At 43.5% G+C, this 12937-nt stretch overlaps 1 protein-coding gene across 2 annotated transcripts in view; it reads left to right on the top strand.

Moving 5' to 3' along the window:
* Nucleotides 1–824: 824 nt before the first annotated feature.
* TSPAN12 (tetraspanin 12) overlaps nt 825–12937 on the top strand; it is a 44978-nt gene continuing 32865 nt past the window's right edge. The window contains exons 1-2 of one of the 2 annotated variants that reach the window (XM_061988729.1): nt 825–1012; nt 1431–1567. In XM_061988729.1, coding sequence (XP_061844713.1) covers nt 1502–1567 — 66 coding nt within the window. In that variant the 5' untranslated portion in view covers nt 825–1012; nt 1431–1501. Of the gene's footprint in view, nt 1037–1430; nt 1568–12937 lie in introns of both variants that reach the window. The other variant, XM_061988735.1, reaches the window with a different exon arrangement.

Here is a 12937-nt window from a genome sequence, read left to right as displayed (position 1 = left end):
TGTACAATGTTACCTTTTAACAGTAACTGCCATAGCTCAGTTTGCCTTATTCAGGTATGGAATTAACAGGATTCACTGAAGATTATAAATATGGCATATTACACTTCCTGAAAGGACTTTTCATTTCAGAAAAGAAGATCAAAATAGCAGTTAAAGCTTAACAAATGCCAAGGAAGAAAAATCTCCACACACCACATTTCTGCAACATTCTTGAGTACTTTCAACATTACTAACATTTTCACTTCTTGTGACATCTCCAAGTACTACACACAGTATGGGGCAAATCAACGGCTATTTTACCTGAACAGTAACTGTAGATTTCGGCTGTTTCTGGAACAATTTATCTCCATGAGGTATCTGCCACTCTGGGCGGATGTGCCACATGAGCAGGGTTTCATGTACTTCAGCTTGCCTGAGCCCACTGCTTAACTGCTTACCCCCTCATGGTAAAAAGCAAACCCACCACCAAGCCTCCCTGTAACTGTGGTTTTGAGCGTGAGCGTCTGTCAGTGGGGGTCAGCATTTTTCGGGTTGCCCCCTTCGGGCTTCCCTGCAGAGCCCAAGGCAGCTCCCATTGAAAGAACCCGCGGACGCTAACCGGTGAAATCCGCACATGCTCCCCGCTGTCATTTCCACTCAGCCCCGCAGGTGCGTTTCCGCAGTCGGTAGGCATTAGAAAGACCGCCGCTTCCCTCTTCCCCAGCTCCCGTCCGTCGGTGGGCCAGGCCTCGTAGAGCCTCCCCCACCCTGCGGGGCCTTGACAAGGCGGGAAGCAGGGCGGAGGCGCTAGGACCGGGCGGGCGGCGGGCGCGGCTGATGCGCATGCGCGGCGGTGTCGGGGCAGCTGGCCGCCGCCGGGCTCGTCGGAGAGCTGGGGCGGAGGGGTCGGGGCTTGTACCGGGACCTTCCCCTCAGCGCCCCGCCGGAGGCAGCACCCGCACCGCGGGGCATGGGCGCCGCGGCTCCGCACAGCGCTGTCTCGTCCCGTCCCGATGAGTCCTTGCCGGAGCAAGTGAGTGAGAGGGGCGCCCGGGCGGTAAGTGGCCGCAGTCCCGCGGCCGCCCTCCCCGGGGCAAGGCGTCCCGCCCGGGCGGGGAGAGAGCCGGCGCCTCCGGGCCGTACCTCCCCTGCCTTCAGTCCCACTCTGGTTCTGGGACAGCCCGCGGGTTCTCCTCTTTCCATGGTTTTATGATTCTTACTAAACCACGTCGTCTACCAGTATATCAGGGAGCGGCGGGCGGTGAGGGAGGAGAAGGGAGGCTGCCGGGGGTAGGCAACCGGTGGGCGCTGCGGGGATCCCCGTGGGGCCGAGCAGCTCCCTCTCGGGGGCGGCTGGTCGGCGGCTCCGCTCGGCTCTGCCGCTTCCACCTGCGCGCCAGTTCCTCGGCAAAGGGGACTCGCCCGGCTCCTCTCCGCCTCTTCCCCTGCAGGGCACTGCCGGCGCGGCCTCGGGAGGGAGGATGTGGTGAGAGGATGGGGCTGTCTCCCGCCGCGGCTCGCCATGGCCAGGGAGGACTCGGTGAAGTGCCTGCGCTGCCTGCTCTACGCCCTGAACCTCCTCTTCTGGGTGAGTGGAGCGACGCGGAGCGGGCCGGGCCGGGCGCCCGCCGCCGCTCGAGCAGGTGGCGGCCCGGCTGCGCGGGTGAGGGCAGCGCGGCCGCCTCCAGCTGCGGCTCCCGAGCGACAGGAGTTGCCTGTCTGGGTGCCCTTGGTGAAAGCTCGTGCCAGGCTGTTCTTATAAGGGAATACTGATCGCTGGAGGGAGGCAAGCAGCCTTTGGAAAGCAGTTGGGAGTAAAATTAGGTTTGGTATTAACTTAGTGTTATAAATACACGTGTGAATTTGTATACTTATGTAGAGAGGGAAATACTCGAGGGTCCTGTGGCTTCCAGGCTCGATGAGCTTCAGAGCATCCTGTGACCCAAGCTGAACTCTCAGCTCTCACAGGTAGCTGAGCAGTCAGCTCTGCTCTGCAGAGGCCTTGCCCAGAGTTTTTTTGGTTTTAGTGGCCAGATCCTAACTGGCAGGCAAGGCCTGGGGTGATTTTTTTTCTTTTGTTTTCAGCATTTCGGTCAAAGCTGTATTTATAGCAGCAGTGTTTCTTCCTCTTCAGCGTAAGTGGATGTGATCAGCCTTTACTCCCAAACTTTCACGGCGCAGGACAAACAGCATGATGAAAATTGCTTGCGATCCTTCCTCACTTGCACCAAATGAAATCTGCTTCTCCTGTATTGTTGAGATTTATGCTGAATAAGTGTATGAGAATGAAAGGGCAAAAGGCATGACAGCCCACAACTGTTCACAACAGCCGACTCCTGAGGTGCTGTAGACTTGAGTGATGCAGGGATATTACATGGTCTGGGACCAAGCTTAGCTTATAATGGCATTGAGATGAAGTCCCATGATTACTGAAAATTAGGTGGGGATCAAATTATAAATGAGAGAGAAAACTGTTAAACAATATTTGGTACAGAATGGTGCTTTTATATAATGCAAGAGATTTAAAAATCTGTTCAAACTATGTAGCTCCGTGTATTGTGTTAAATATAGGTGAAAACCAAGTTTTTTTCTGTAGCGTTTGTAGGAATAAAGTCCTTTAATAGGACATGAGATTTTTTTTTTTTAAGATGCATAATTGATTCTCATGCCATACATGGTTTTCATTGGCTACTACACAAAATCTAAAAACTGATATTATCTTTTAAGATGAAGATTGCCTGGGTTCAACTGACCTGAGTTCAAGTTTGAATTTTACACATCTGCTATTAGAGTTGAGCAAATGGACATCCACAGGGTTGGAAACATCCTTTCCTTTTTGCCTCTTCACTGCTTTCCTCTGTTTTTCATGATTTGTGCCTCGGGTTGTCCTTATTGGTTCCTGTTCACACCTTAACTTACCACTGTCTTTGCCCCTTAAACTTACCCTGTTCTTTTCCCTTGCACTTCACATTCCTTGCCTGCTGTGTCCCATCAGATTTATTATTCAGTGGCAGTTTTTTGTAGTTGAAGCAGCCATTTAGGCAGTACCCAGATTACCCATGAGGTTATACCTTCACAATGTATCCGTTGATCTGTTGTGTGATGATGGAGACCTTGATGCTGTAGCAGAGTGCTTCGTTTATCTGTTCTGAGACACTTTCCTGGAAAGCTGCCCTTCTCTTTGAAGGGGACTAGTGCATTGTGTTGCAGTTCCTTTCTAGGGGAGATTAAGGTGTTGCCTGAGAGATTTAAATGTCTGCCCTCTTTGCTCAAATTTTAACTTCTTTCACATGTCAGATTGTTCTTTCCTACTTTTCATTGTTTTGTTGATGTGAGTTTTTCTTCTGTTGTGGATCTCAGATATGGAGCTATATTGTGCTTTTCAACTTGACAGTGGAACACCTCTAATTATGTCTGTAATCCAGTGCTGCTGTTACCTTTATCCATTCTTAAGTCATGTCTAGATTTGGTTTAAAGTGTTCATGGTAAGAAATAATTTCTGATTCTGTAGATTTTGTTGCCCTTTAAGTAATGATGTCTTAGGTTGTCTTTAACTAGAAAGTGTGAAGGTTTTTCTTCCCTTCAAGACTATAAACAAATAAGCAAAGTAACCTAAGTCTACTAGAATTCTGTGGTAAGAAAGAGGATGCATGGTAGGTGGGTAGTTAAGTGTGTTGCAGTTACATCGGACTTCTTTGGAGGGATGTGTGTGTAAAAGCCTCTTTCTTCTTCCTGGCTGGTCCTGTTCAGTTGTGTATTTAACAGCTAAATACAAATCTGCTACTAGCTGCTTGTTGTGATGAGATCTGTCATATCACAAAATTTCTCCTGTTGGGTTTAGTGGGAGTTTTGCTTTTGTCTGAGTATCAGCACATGACCCACAATGTAGAGTTTTCTTGTGAAAAGTTCCCTGGGCAGGAAGTGCTTACACACTGGTGTGGGAGCTATGATTTCACTTTGTTCTTCCTTCTGTTTGGAAAAGTTTAGCTTACCTGTTGCTTATGTTAGTGCTTACTTGGATAAATACCAAGCCACTGGGTGTCAGGAAGTTGAGATTAGATCAACCCCTTGAAAATGTGTGGCCTTGTTCCTCCTGAACCCAATGGGTTCTGTCTCAAGAGGTAAAGACAGGGGTAATACTGGGATTCCAGAGTCTGTACAGACTTCTCAATTTGCATTGCATATATGTGATTCTCTTCATGTCTCATCTTGGAGGATTTTATGCTTTCTCTTGCTTCTTTTCTTCCCAAGGATTGTTGCCTCCAAATGACTTCAAGCCTGTTGTTAATATGCCCAGTGAATGTGTCAGTTGTCTTGGTTTGTCTGAAAACAGTGAGGAGGTGCAAACAGTGTGTGCCTAGTTTTAAAAATCATGTCTTGATTGAGTGTTCTGGTTGAGATAAGGTGAATTTCTCTCCTTGTTTCACTATGGTGGTATCTAGTGGTAGGTCTAACCATGTGTTGTGCAAAAAGGATTGCTTTCTTCTACAAGGTAGGGGCTTGAAGCTTTTGAAGGCCTTACAAAACTGCACAAGAGCTGGTGGTTGCAGTCTGGTATGGTCTGATTGTCAGCCTCTTGGAAGGGAGCAGCTAAAGTAGTCTTCAAGCATGTCCTGTGTGCAGCTGTCCCAGCGTGTGTATGATGAGACTCCAGCATTTGTCATTGCCAGCCTGACTGAGGGCAGACTAGTGCATGTGAAGCTCCTTCAGAAGGTGTTATGTGTAAGAACTGACTAATCTGACCGTCAATATTGCTGAAAAACTTAAAACTCAGATGCTTGCCACAGTGCACTAGTATCTTTGTAATTTGGTTGCTGTCAGAGCCGTCAGAAGCAGAAAAGGGAGAGAGCTTCATTGATGATTCTGTTACCAGCTTTCTAGCTTCTCTACAACATTGCTTGCAAATGTAAGGCTATGTGCTGTCTATTTATAAAGGAAGAAACTTATTTTACTGGATTGAGCTGATGAGCTGTGATGTAGAATGGTAGACCCAGGGATGTACGTACCTGCGCCTGGTGTGAGAGGGAGGCAGGCAGTGTTGTTTGTTATACTTTTTATAATTTTTGTCTTGAAGGCTACTTAGCTGTAAATAATTCATATGCAAACAGCTGGAAGCTGAAGGCTCTGTTTTAGTAGTTCATCCTCTTTTGGTAATGGATCAATAAATGTACTGCCTTTGCTGCAGAAGAACACGGATTGTGTGGACGTGAATGGATTCTTCTGGAGCTGCAACTTGTAGTCGGATCTTGAAAGGTGTTTTTTTCTGAGGTGGGTGTAAATCTGTTGTCAGTGCTCTAACTACTGATTGCTAAGCGACAGACTGTGGTAATAGACCTGATGATACCCTTCTGGAAGCTGTTTTCAAGGTCAATCGAATCATGCATCTAACTGCAAGATGTCTGTTTCAAAGCAATGGGAGTTGCGGTTTTAGGACCTCCTTGGCCTTCTGGTTTCATAAGGGGTTTTTTTGACTGTTCCCTGGACAAGGAATATCCTTCTAACTAAATCCTGTAGTTAACATGTGATTTCTTTCATCTGTCATCCTCATGTATAAATGAACATCAGTTCTTACTGTATTTTAGGAGATTGAGAGACCCAGCTTGATTTCTGCAAGTGTCTAATACTGCACTGTGTAACACTGCTCTTTGCAGCATGTTACATTCTGGCTAGCCTGCTAAAAAGGCTAGCATGATTTTGTGTTTTGCACTTGAGAGTGATTAACTGAACAGATTTTACTGGTGCTTGAGAGAGGGCATGCTACTGTTGCTTCCTGATTTTTCTACTCCTTGTGGCAGTAGTGGTCTTTATCTCTAGATGGCGTGTATCAGGACTTAAAGATACCAAAATTAAATTTCTCTACAAACATATTTTATACAGTTTGTGAGGCTCAAGGTCTTTCCTTCTGGTGGTGCTTTTCTGTATCAACAAGCTCTTGACACCATTCCTGCTTGGTAGCGATCATGGATGTAACATGAGCATCTTCATTGATACTGAGTACTGTAAAACTTGTCCCCACAGAAATCCTCCACATCACATTTTGCAGTGTTGTGGTTGCTCTGTACTTTGCTATGGTCTCTTTCCCAATTGAACCACCTTTGCAAGTGTTTATAGTGGGGAGACACATGGCCATCCTGTAATAATGGTACAGACATAAGACAGGAGATTACCTGAGCGCACAGGCCCATGGAAGTTGTGCTAGACTAGAAACTAAAAAAAATGGAGCTGAATACAGGAGAAATTCAGTCTTCTGGCTGCTTGCAATAGTAGGGGATTAAGCACATCAGTAGCTTTGAGAGACACAGGCCTATTTTACTTCTCTTGGCAGCTCAAACATGTATGCTCTTTCAAAAAATTGTGAATAGTCATAATAGGTGAATTAGGTAGTGATAGTAGATCTGACTAAAAGCAGCACAATTATTCTGTCAATTTACTCTTTCTTAAATAAACAAAGGATAGCTAACATGCAGGAAAAAGTCTGTATATAGACTTTCTGTCTTGGGAAAACTGCCAACTTAACTTTTCCTTTTTCTGCTGATGAGTGAGCATGGGAGGCAGAAGGGTGTTGTGTCACTTGTAATTGAGGATGACTGTGCTGTAATGTCTTGGACAAATAAAGTTTATAAGTTGCAGATCACCTTGTCATAGGTGTTAAGGATCTCTTAATCAATGATTAATAGTGTCAGTGGATGGTAGAGCCAAGCCAGTGATGTTGCCACATCCTTTACTTTTTCTGCCTGGGGATATACTGTTTCTGTTGATCTGTTGTTGACCAGTGCCTAAGCTTTCATCACATACGTTGCAGTACCTTCTAATTTCGACTGTGGGGCTGTAGCCAATAAACTCTCCTGTCGGGCAGTAGAAATTGTTTCGCAGTCATCTTGAATTTGTGCTTTTCCTTTTATTTTGAATACTTTGCATACTTAAATCTAGTTTTGACTTTGTGTACTACCTCAGAAGTCAAAGCAAGGGAATATTAGTTTTGTGCAAGGAGGCACTAATGGTGGTTGGAGGCAGTGGTATTGTATTTCCTTCTTTTTCTAACCTTGAATGTGTATGTTGAATCCTGTAATTTTTTTTGTTTAATTTTTCAAATCTACTATGACATGTGAAATAAATCAGTCCATCTTCCCTTCTGTGGAACCAGATTCTGTGTACAGGTTGTGTTTCTGCTGCTTTCTGACTTCCACTTCTATCAGTGTGAGTTTTAGATACTTGGAATGAATAGAGTTTGAGTCAAGTTTCTAAGAAGTTTAACTGGCTAATAATATCCATTGAATGAATACTGCTTGGCCTGATACTTGTTGCAGTATAAGCATGTGGTTCATTGTAGGCTACTGTACTCTGATTTTAGAGTCTGCAGTGCAGACCCGCATAATTGAAACCTGACTTTCTTAGCATTTGTGTATAAAGAACATATCTAAAAGCTGTGCAAGAATAACTGGCTTCTGTGTGAATGTGATGTGTGTTAAAGGAGTGAATTCAATAGAGCAAGCTGTAGGAGGAGTTTTAAAGGACTAGAAATTGCCCAAAGACTAGAATAAGGCTATCTTTTACTTTTTGATATCTTTAGACTGCATTGTTCATACGACATTACATTGTTAGGACATAGTCTGGTAACTTACAGTTGAACTCTAATTTAACTTTGTATCTACCTCTGTATAGTCATTTATCCCATGTAGGGCTCACCCCATGTCAACAGTGAACTGGTAGATGAGTCTCTGCAAAACTGTCCTGAAAAGAGTGAATTGATGTGATGACAGAAAGGAAAAAAAATAAACCCAGACCCCATTGTAATGAAAATGCATCTTAATTGACATTCAAGAATCAGTGAAACCACCTTTTTTTTTTTTTTGAATAATCCTCTGTGATGCTTTAGCCAGGTGCCCACCAAGTCGTAATATTGCTCCCCCTCCTAAACTGGACAGGAGAGATAGAGAGAAATGTAACGAGCGGTGTGTGAGTTAAGGACAGGGAGATCACTTAGCAATTAGCATCATGGGCAAAACAAACTGAGCCTGGGGAGAAAAGATTTGATCTATTAAAGGAACAATAAGAACATGGAGGTGAGAAATAAAACTGAATCTTAAAATACCTCCCCCCAACCCTCTCTGTTCCCTCTTCTTCCTTCCTCCAGAGCAGCATGGGGGATGGGGCTTGTGGTCAGTTCGTCATAGATGGACTTTGCTGCTGCTTCTTCTCAGGAGGAGACCTCCTCAGACTTCCCACTGCTACACTGTGGGATCCCTCCCCACGGGAGACAGTCCCTCATTAACTTCTCCAGCATGGGTCCTTCCCATGGGCTACAGTTCCTCACAAACTGCTCCTGGGAGCATGAGGCCTCCCATGGGGGCAGCTCCTCACATCCTGCCCCTGGGTCTTCCACTGGGAAATCATTCTTTCAGGTACCGACTGCTCCAGCCTGAGTCTCTCACAGGATCACAAGTCCTGACAGCAAACCTTCTCTGGCATGGGCTCCTCTCTCCCCACAGGCTCCCAGGTCCTGCCAGGAACTTGCTCTAATGTGGGCTTCCCACAGACTCACAGCCTCCTTCAAGCACTCACCCACTCTGGGCTGGGGTCCTCCATGGGCTGTGAGTGGGTCTCTGCTTCCCCTCACCACAGGTCACAGGGGAGTCTGTCAGGGCCTAAGCACCCTCCTCCTTCTCCACTCACCTTGGTGTCTGTGGAGATGTTTTCACATTCTCATTCCTTGTTGCTGCTGCAGTTTAGCAACTGCACAGCAACTTCTTCCCCTTCTCAAATACATTATTCACAGAGGTGTTACCTTGGTCAGTAATTGGCCAGGGTCAGCTGAGGGTCCACCTTAGAATTGACTGGCATTAGCCCTATCAGCTACAGGGGAAGCTTCTGGCAGCTCTTTGTTTAAAGCAACCACCCGTGTAGCTTCCCTTTTTTTGAAGGAAAATCTTCAAACTATATGCTTATACTGGTAAGCCACAATCTCCATCAGAACTGGGAAGATCCATCTGGCCTCTAGGTACTTGCATTTTTTTGTTTTCCCCTTAAACTTGCCTCACTTTCTGTAGAAGATAGCTGCCCAGTTATTAATCCTGAGGTACTGCTTCTGTACTGTTAAGGTTTTCCATCATCTGAAGGTAGACACTAGACAAGGCTTATTTAATCTCTTGTAGCTAGTTCCCAAGGTATAGGGGACTGCTGAATTTTGTGCAATTTTATAGGAATGTGTGATTTAATAAAAAATACAGGTTCATTTTAGTCGTCTTTGTGTGCTTGTGGGTATTCACATGTAAAACAGGAAGTGATATTCCCACAGCCAGCTGATATGTAGGTCCTGTATGTCATAAGACCCTGGGTTTAAAACTAATTTGCCTTCCATCTGTGAGGCTGATTACTGTCTGTGAACAAAACAAGCTCTTACAGAAGCAAAATAAAGACTCTACTGTGTATGTGTGAAGGCATATTGTCTTGACCATGATGTGTAGCTTGTGATGTGGCTTTGGACACTTGAGCTGTGAGCATTATTGCAGATTACCAATGATCAGCAGCATATGCCTCTGCCTTCCCAAAGGCAAAAGGTCTGTTGACAGTGAGATGCTTAGTTTTGAGGGAAGAGTGATACAAATTGTGTCCTAACAAGAAGTGCAGTGCCTAGTAGTCACAGACAGCGTGGATGCAGAAATATACCCTTTCTTTTCCCTTTGTGCTTTTAACGTACCCTTGTGCTACACAGTCCAGAAGTAGATATGTGGGTCTGACACTCAGTAGAACTGTCAGGTAGATGAACTGTACCTCAGCCTGTTTGCATATTTGGGCTCTTATTTATTCCTTATGCTCTCTGCTGTAAAGGCCTTGTGTGGCCAACTGCTGGAGAACTTGTTTGCTTCTTCCTGGGAGAGTGACCCATTAGCAGCCTGTCAGTGCTCCAGCAGTTGCCTTAATGCAAAGTGTTCAAGTTCCAGCCTGTGCCAAACACGGAGCAGGTTGTTAACTTGCTGTTGCAGCTGTGCAAGCAAACCCAGATTCAAAGTGCAAATAAGTGTATGTTTCAGCTGTTTGCAAGTGGGAGGGGACCACGGCATAACTCTTTGTAGGAAGCATAGCTAAAACTAAATGTTGACGTGTATATAGAATAAAAGGTGCATTAGGAGAATCTCTCTTTTTTTACAGGCTTACTTTCTTTCTCTCACCATGTAAATACTTTTGTCAGGTAACACAGAAAAACAAGACCTCATGTCCTTTCTCCTGCCTTTGACTCTCCCTCTCAAAAAAATCTAGTAATCAGTTTACTCAGGGATCCAAGTCATCTGTGTTTCTTAAGTGATCTGAGTATTGGACCTAATTGTTAAAAATCCTGTGAAAGAATTGCAACATATTGTGTTCTAGTGATTTATTTACCTCTTATCTTTGGTAAATCACAGCTCAGGTTACCCAAATAAAATTTAACTGGAAAATTTTCTCAAGGTTTATTTTTTTGCCAAAATTAAAGGATGTGAATCAAAAAATGTCGTTATATCTTGGAATTCATTTCCTTGAACCTGGAAACATTTTTCTGCAAGTCAAGTTGATCTGCAGTGCTGGTAGTCAGCATTTCATATGGGTACCAGAGCATGGCCTGAAGTTGTTTACCTCATCTATTAGAAGAAAAAGAATGATGTTTGATTTTTTTTAATATGGAAGATACTTTTAATGTTCCTCTGATTCAATAATGAAAAAAAACTTCTCTCAAATCTGAGTGCAACTTTCATTATTAAAAATTAAGTGTTATAATGTTTAAATGATCTAGTCAGACGTATTTTAGTCAGGGGGTTAGACTAGGTGATCTTTAGAGGTCCCTTCCAGCCCCTACCATTCTGCGATTCTGTGAAATGCTGAAAGAATGGAAACAGATGTGCAAAATTTGTCTTACTCCCTCAAAGACAGGAATCCATCTTCATTTATTAATTGAAAATTTATTTTCCAGTTCAGATATTGCCTCAAACATTGTGAGTAGGACCATCACAATAAGGGTGTAAAAGATAAATTAATAAAGGATGATTTTATATTTTGATTTGGATGCATAATTCATGTAAGAGAGTTCCAGAGACAATTTAAGGTTTGCTTGGAAATTACCACTCCTGATGATTTGAATCAGTTATTGGATATTGCAATTCAGTTGCCTGAGAAAGCTTTAGTTGCTTCAAAAACTTCACATTATAAATTAATTTGGAAATTTTATATATTCTTATGTGATCTGCATATTGTTTGTGTATAAAAATGTAATTATTTACCTTTATTTAATCAGCAGGAAAATATATTTAAAATAGAGTATGACAGGAGGCAGTTTTGTAAACTCTTCAATGTCATGTTGATGGCTATATAACGTATTGTGACAGTTCAGAATGAAACCCATGGTGACTTGTGCAGTCAGCTGCAACAGATAAACATGTTTTACTGCCTACCATCTTATGTTTACAGCGTGACAGAGTGACTGTCATCAGAGAAGCTTGGGTAAAAACTTTTTATGAAATTATGTAACTGCTAATGTGATGAGAATTACCTTGGTTTTATTTCTCGTAAGTAAATTCTGTCCTTTTGTCTAATTGCTTTCATCTTATTGCTCCCAATAGCAATTTCTTACTGTATTTTCCATTTAAATTAGTTATAAAACAATGACTGAAGTAGAGGATGACAGCTTGTTAAAGCTGCCCTTTTTCCATCATCCAAATAAACCAACCAAAACTATGAACCAGACCTTGTCTCTGCCCATGACTCCTTGAAAATCAGTGGATTGCAGCAATGTGACTGCTATTCTTTGTTAGTAGGTTTGGATGCACACCAAAATTTTTGAGAAGGTTATTACTGTTTCTGCATACTGAATGTATGGGCTGAGTTGTGCTGCTGGTGTTAGTGTAATTCCTATGTTACTTGCTCAAAATCTGCCTCTGCCATAGGTGGTGTGAAGTGTTGGGTGCCTGGAGCATCCTTGATGTTGGCTGGCCCTTGAGGATGCTTAGCGCTTTTACAGGGCAGCGAATAGGTATGTTGAGTGATAAGCAGGAGGCTGTGGAGCCGTGCATGCAGCGTTCTTGTGGCTATGGAGCAGGTGAGCAAGTTGACTAATGGGTGGTAGTGCTTGATAATCCTATATCACTAAACTAAGTATCAGCTGTTATTAGGCAGGGCAACCTGCTTTTGCAAACGCATTTTCCTTCCTGCAATGTGTTCCTGCCCAGAGGCCCACTTCCCTGATTAGAAGGAATATGACTTTTTTTTCCCAGTACTTTGCTAGCAAAGACGTACTAAGTATTTGCTGGGTTATGTGCCATAAAATACGCCTTTTGTAATCAACCTACTGCTGAATTGCTTTTTTGAGGTATCACAGTTTGGTCTTACACTGGTATTTTTGTTCAAGAGAAGCTTCTTGAGTATTTGAATGCTCTTTTTCTGACCAATGTCTTTATGCCACCCTAGTTTGGCAGTGTTACTGACTTTCATTGATCTGCATCTGGTGTGTTGCAGCACTCTGACTTTCAGATCATTTGGAGCAGTAATTCACTTTGGACTTTCTTCAAAATGAGATGCCAAAGGAGTTTTTCTGTTTGTCAGGAGACTGTTGTACAGGTAACTTGTATAAGCAGTGAGCTAAGGCATTTTGTGTGTACATTTTTAAAGTAATACTGAGCTATCTCTTGTGTTGATACCATACGTGCATTGTGTAGTAGATGTTGGTAATACCTGGATGAGTGAATGGTGGTGAGATGATTCAGGGCACACGGCAGGTAAGCTGTAGCCTGGCTTTTGTGGGAGGTTAAAGAGAGAATTTTCTTGCATGTAATTTATGTCCAGCAAGAAACAGTGTTAGCTGACTGTTAGCTGTTTATACTGAAGGAAACAACTGGGGGACCTAAATGGTTAAAAGCTTTTTGAATGAGGTGAGAGATCTTTCATAGAAAGCATGTTTTTGTGAACTGAAATAGTGTTCATGTAGTTACATTAT

This window comes from Colius striatus, chromosome 1, assembly GCF_028858725.1.
Source record: "Colius striatus isolate bColStr4 chromosome 1, bColStr4.1.hap1, whole genome shotgun sequence".
Lineage (NCBI taxonomy): Eukaryota > Metazoa > Chordata > Aves > Coliiformes > Coliidae > Colius > Colius striatus.
Note: the sequence above shows the minus strand (reverse complement) of the source record. Positions and strands in the feature narration are given on the sequence as shown.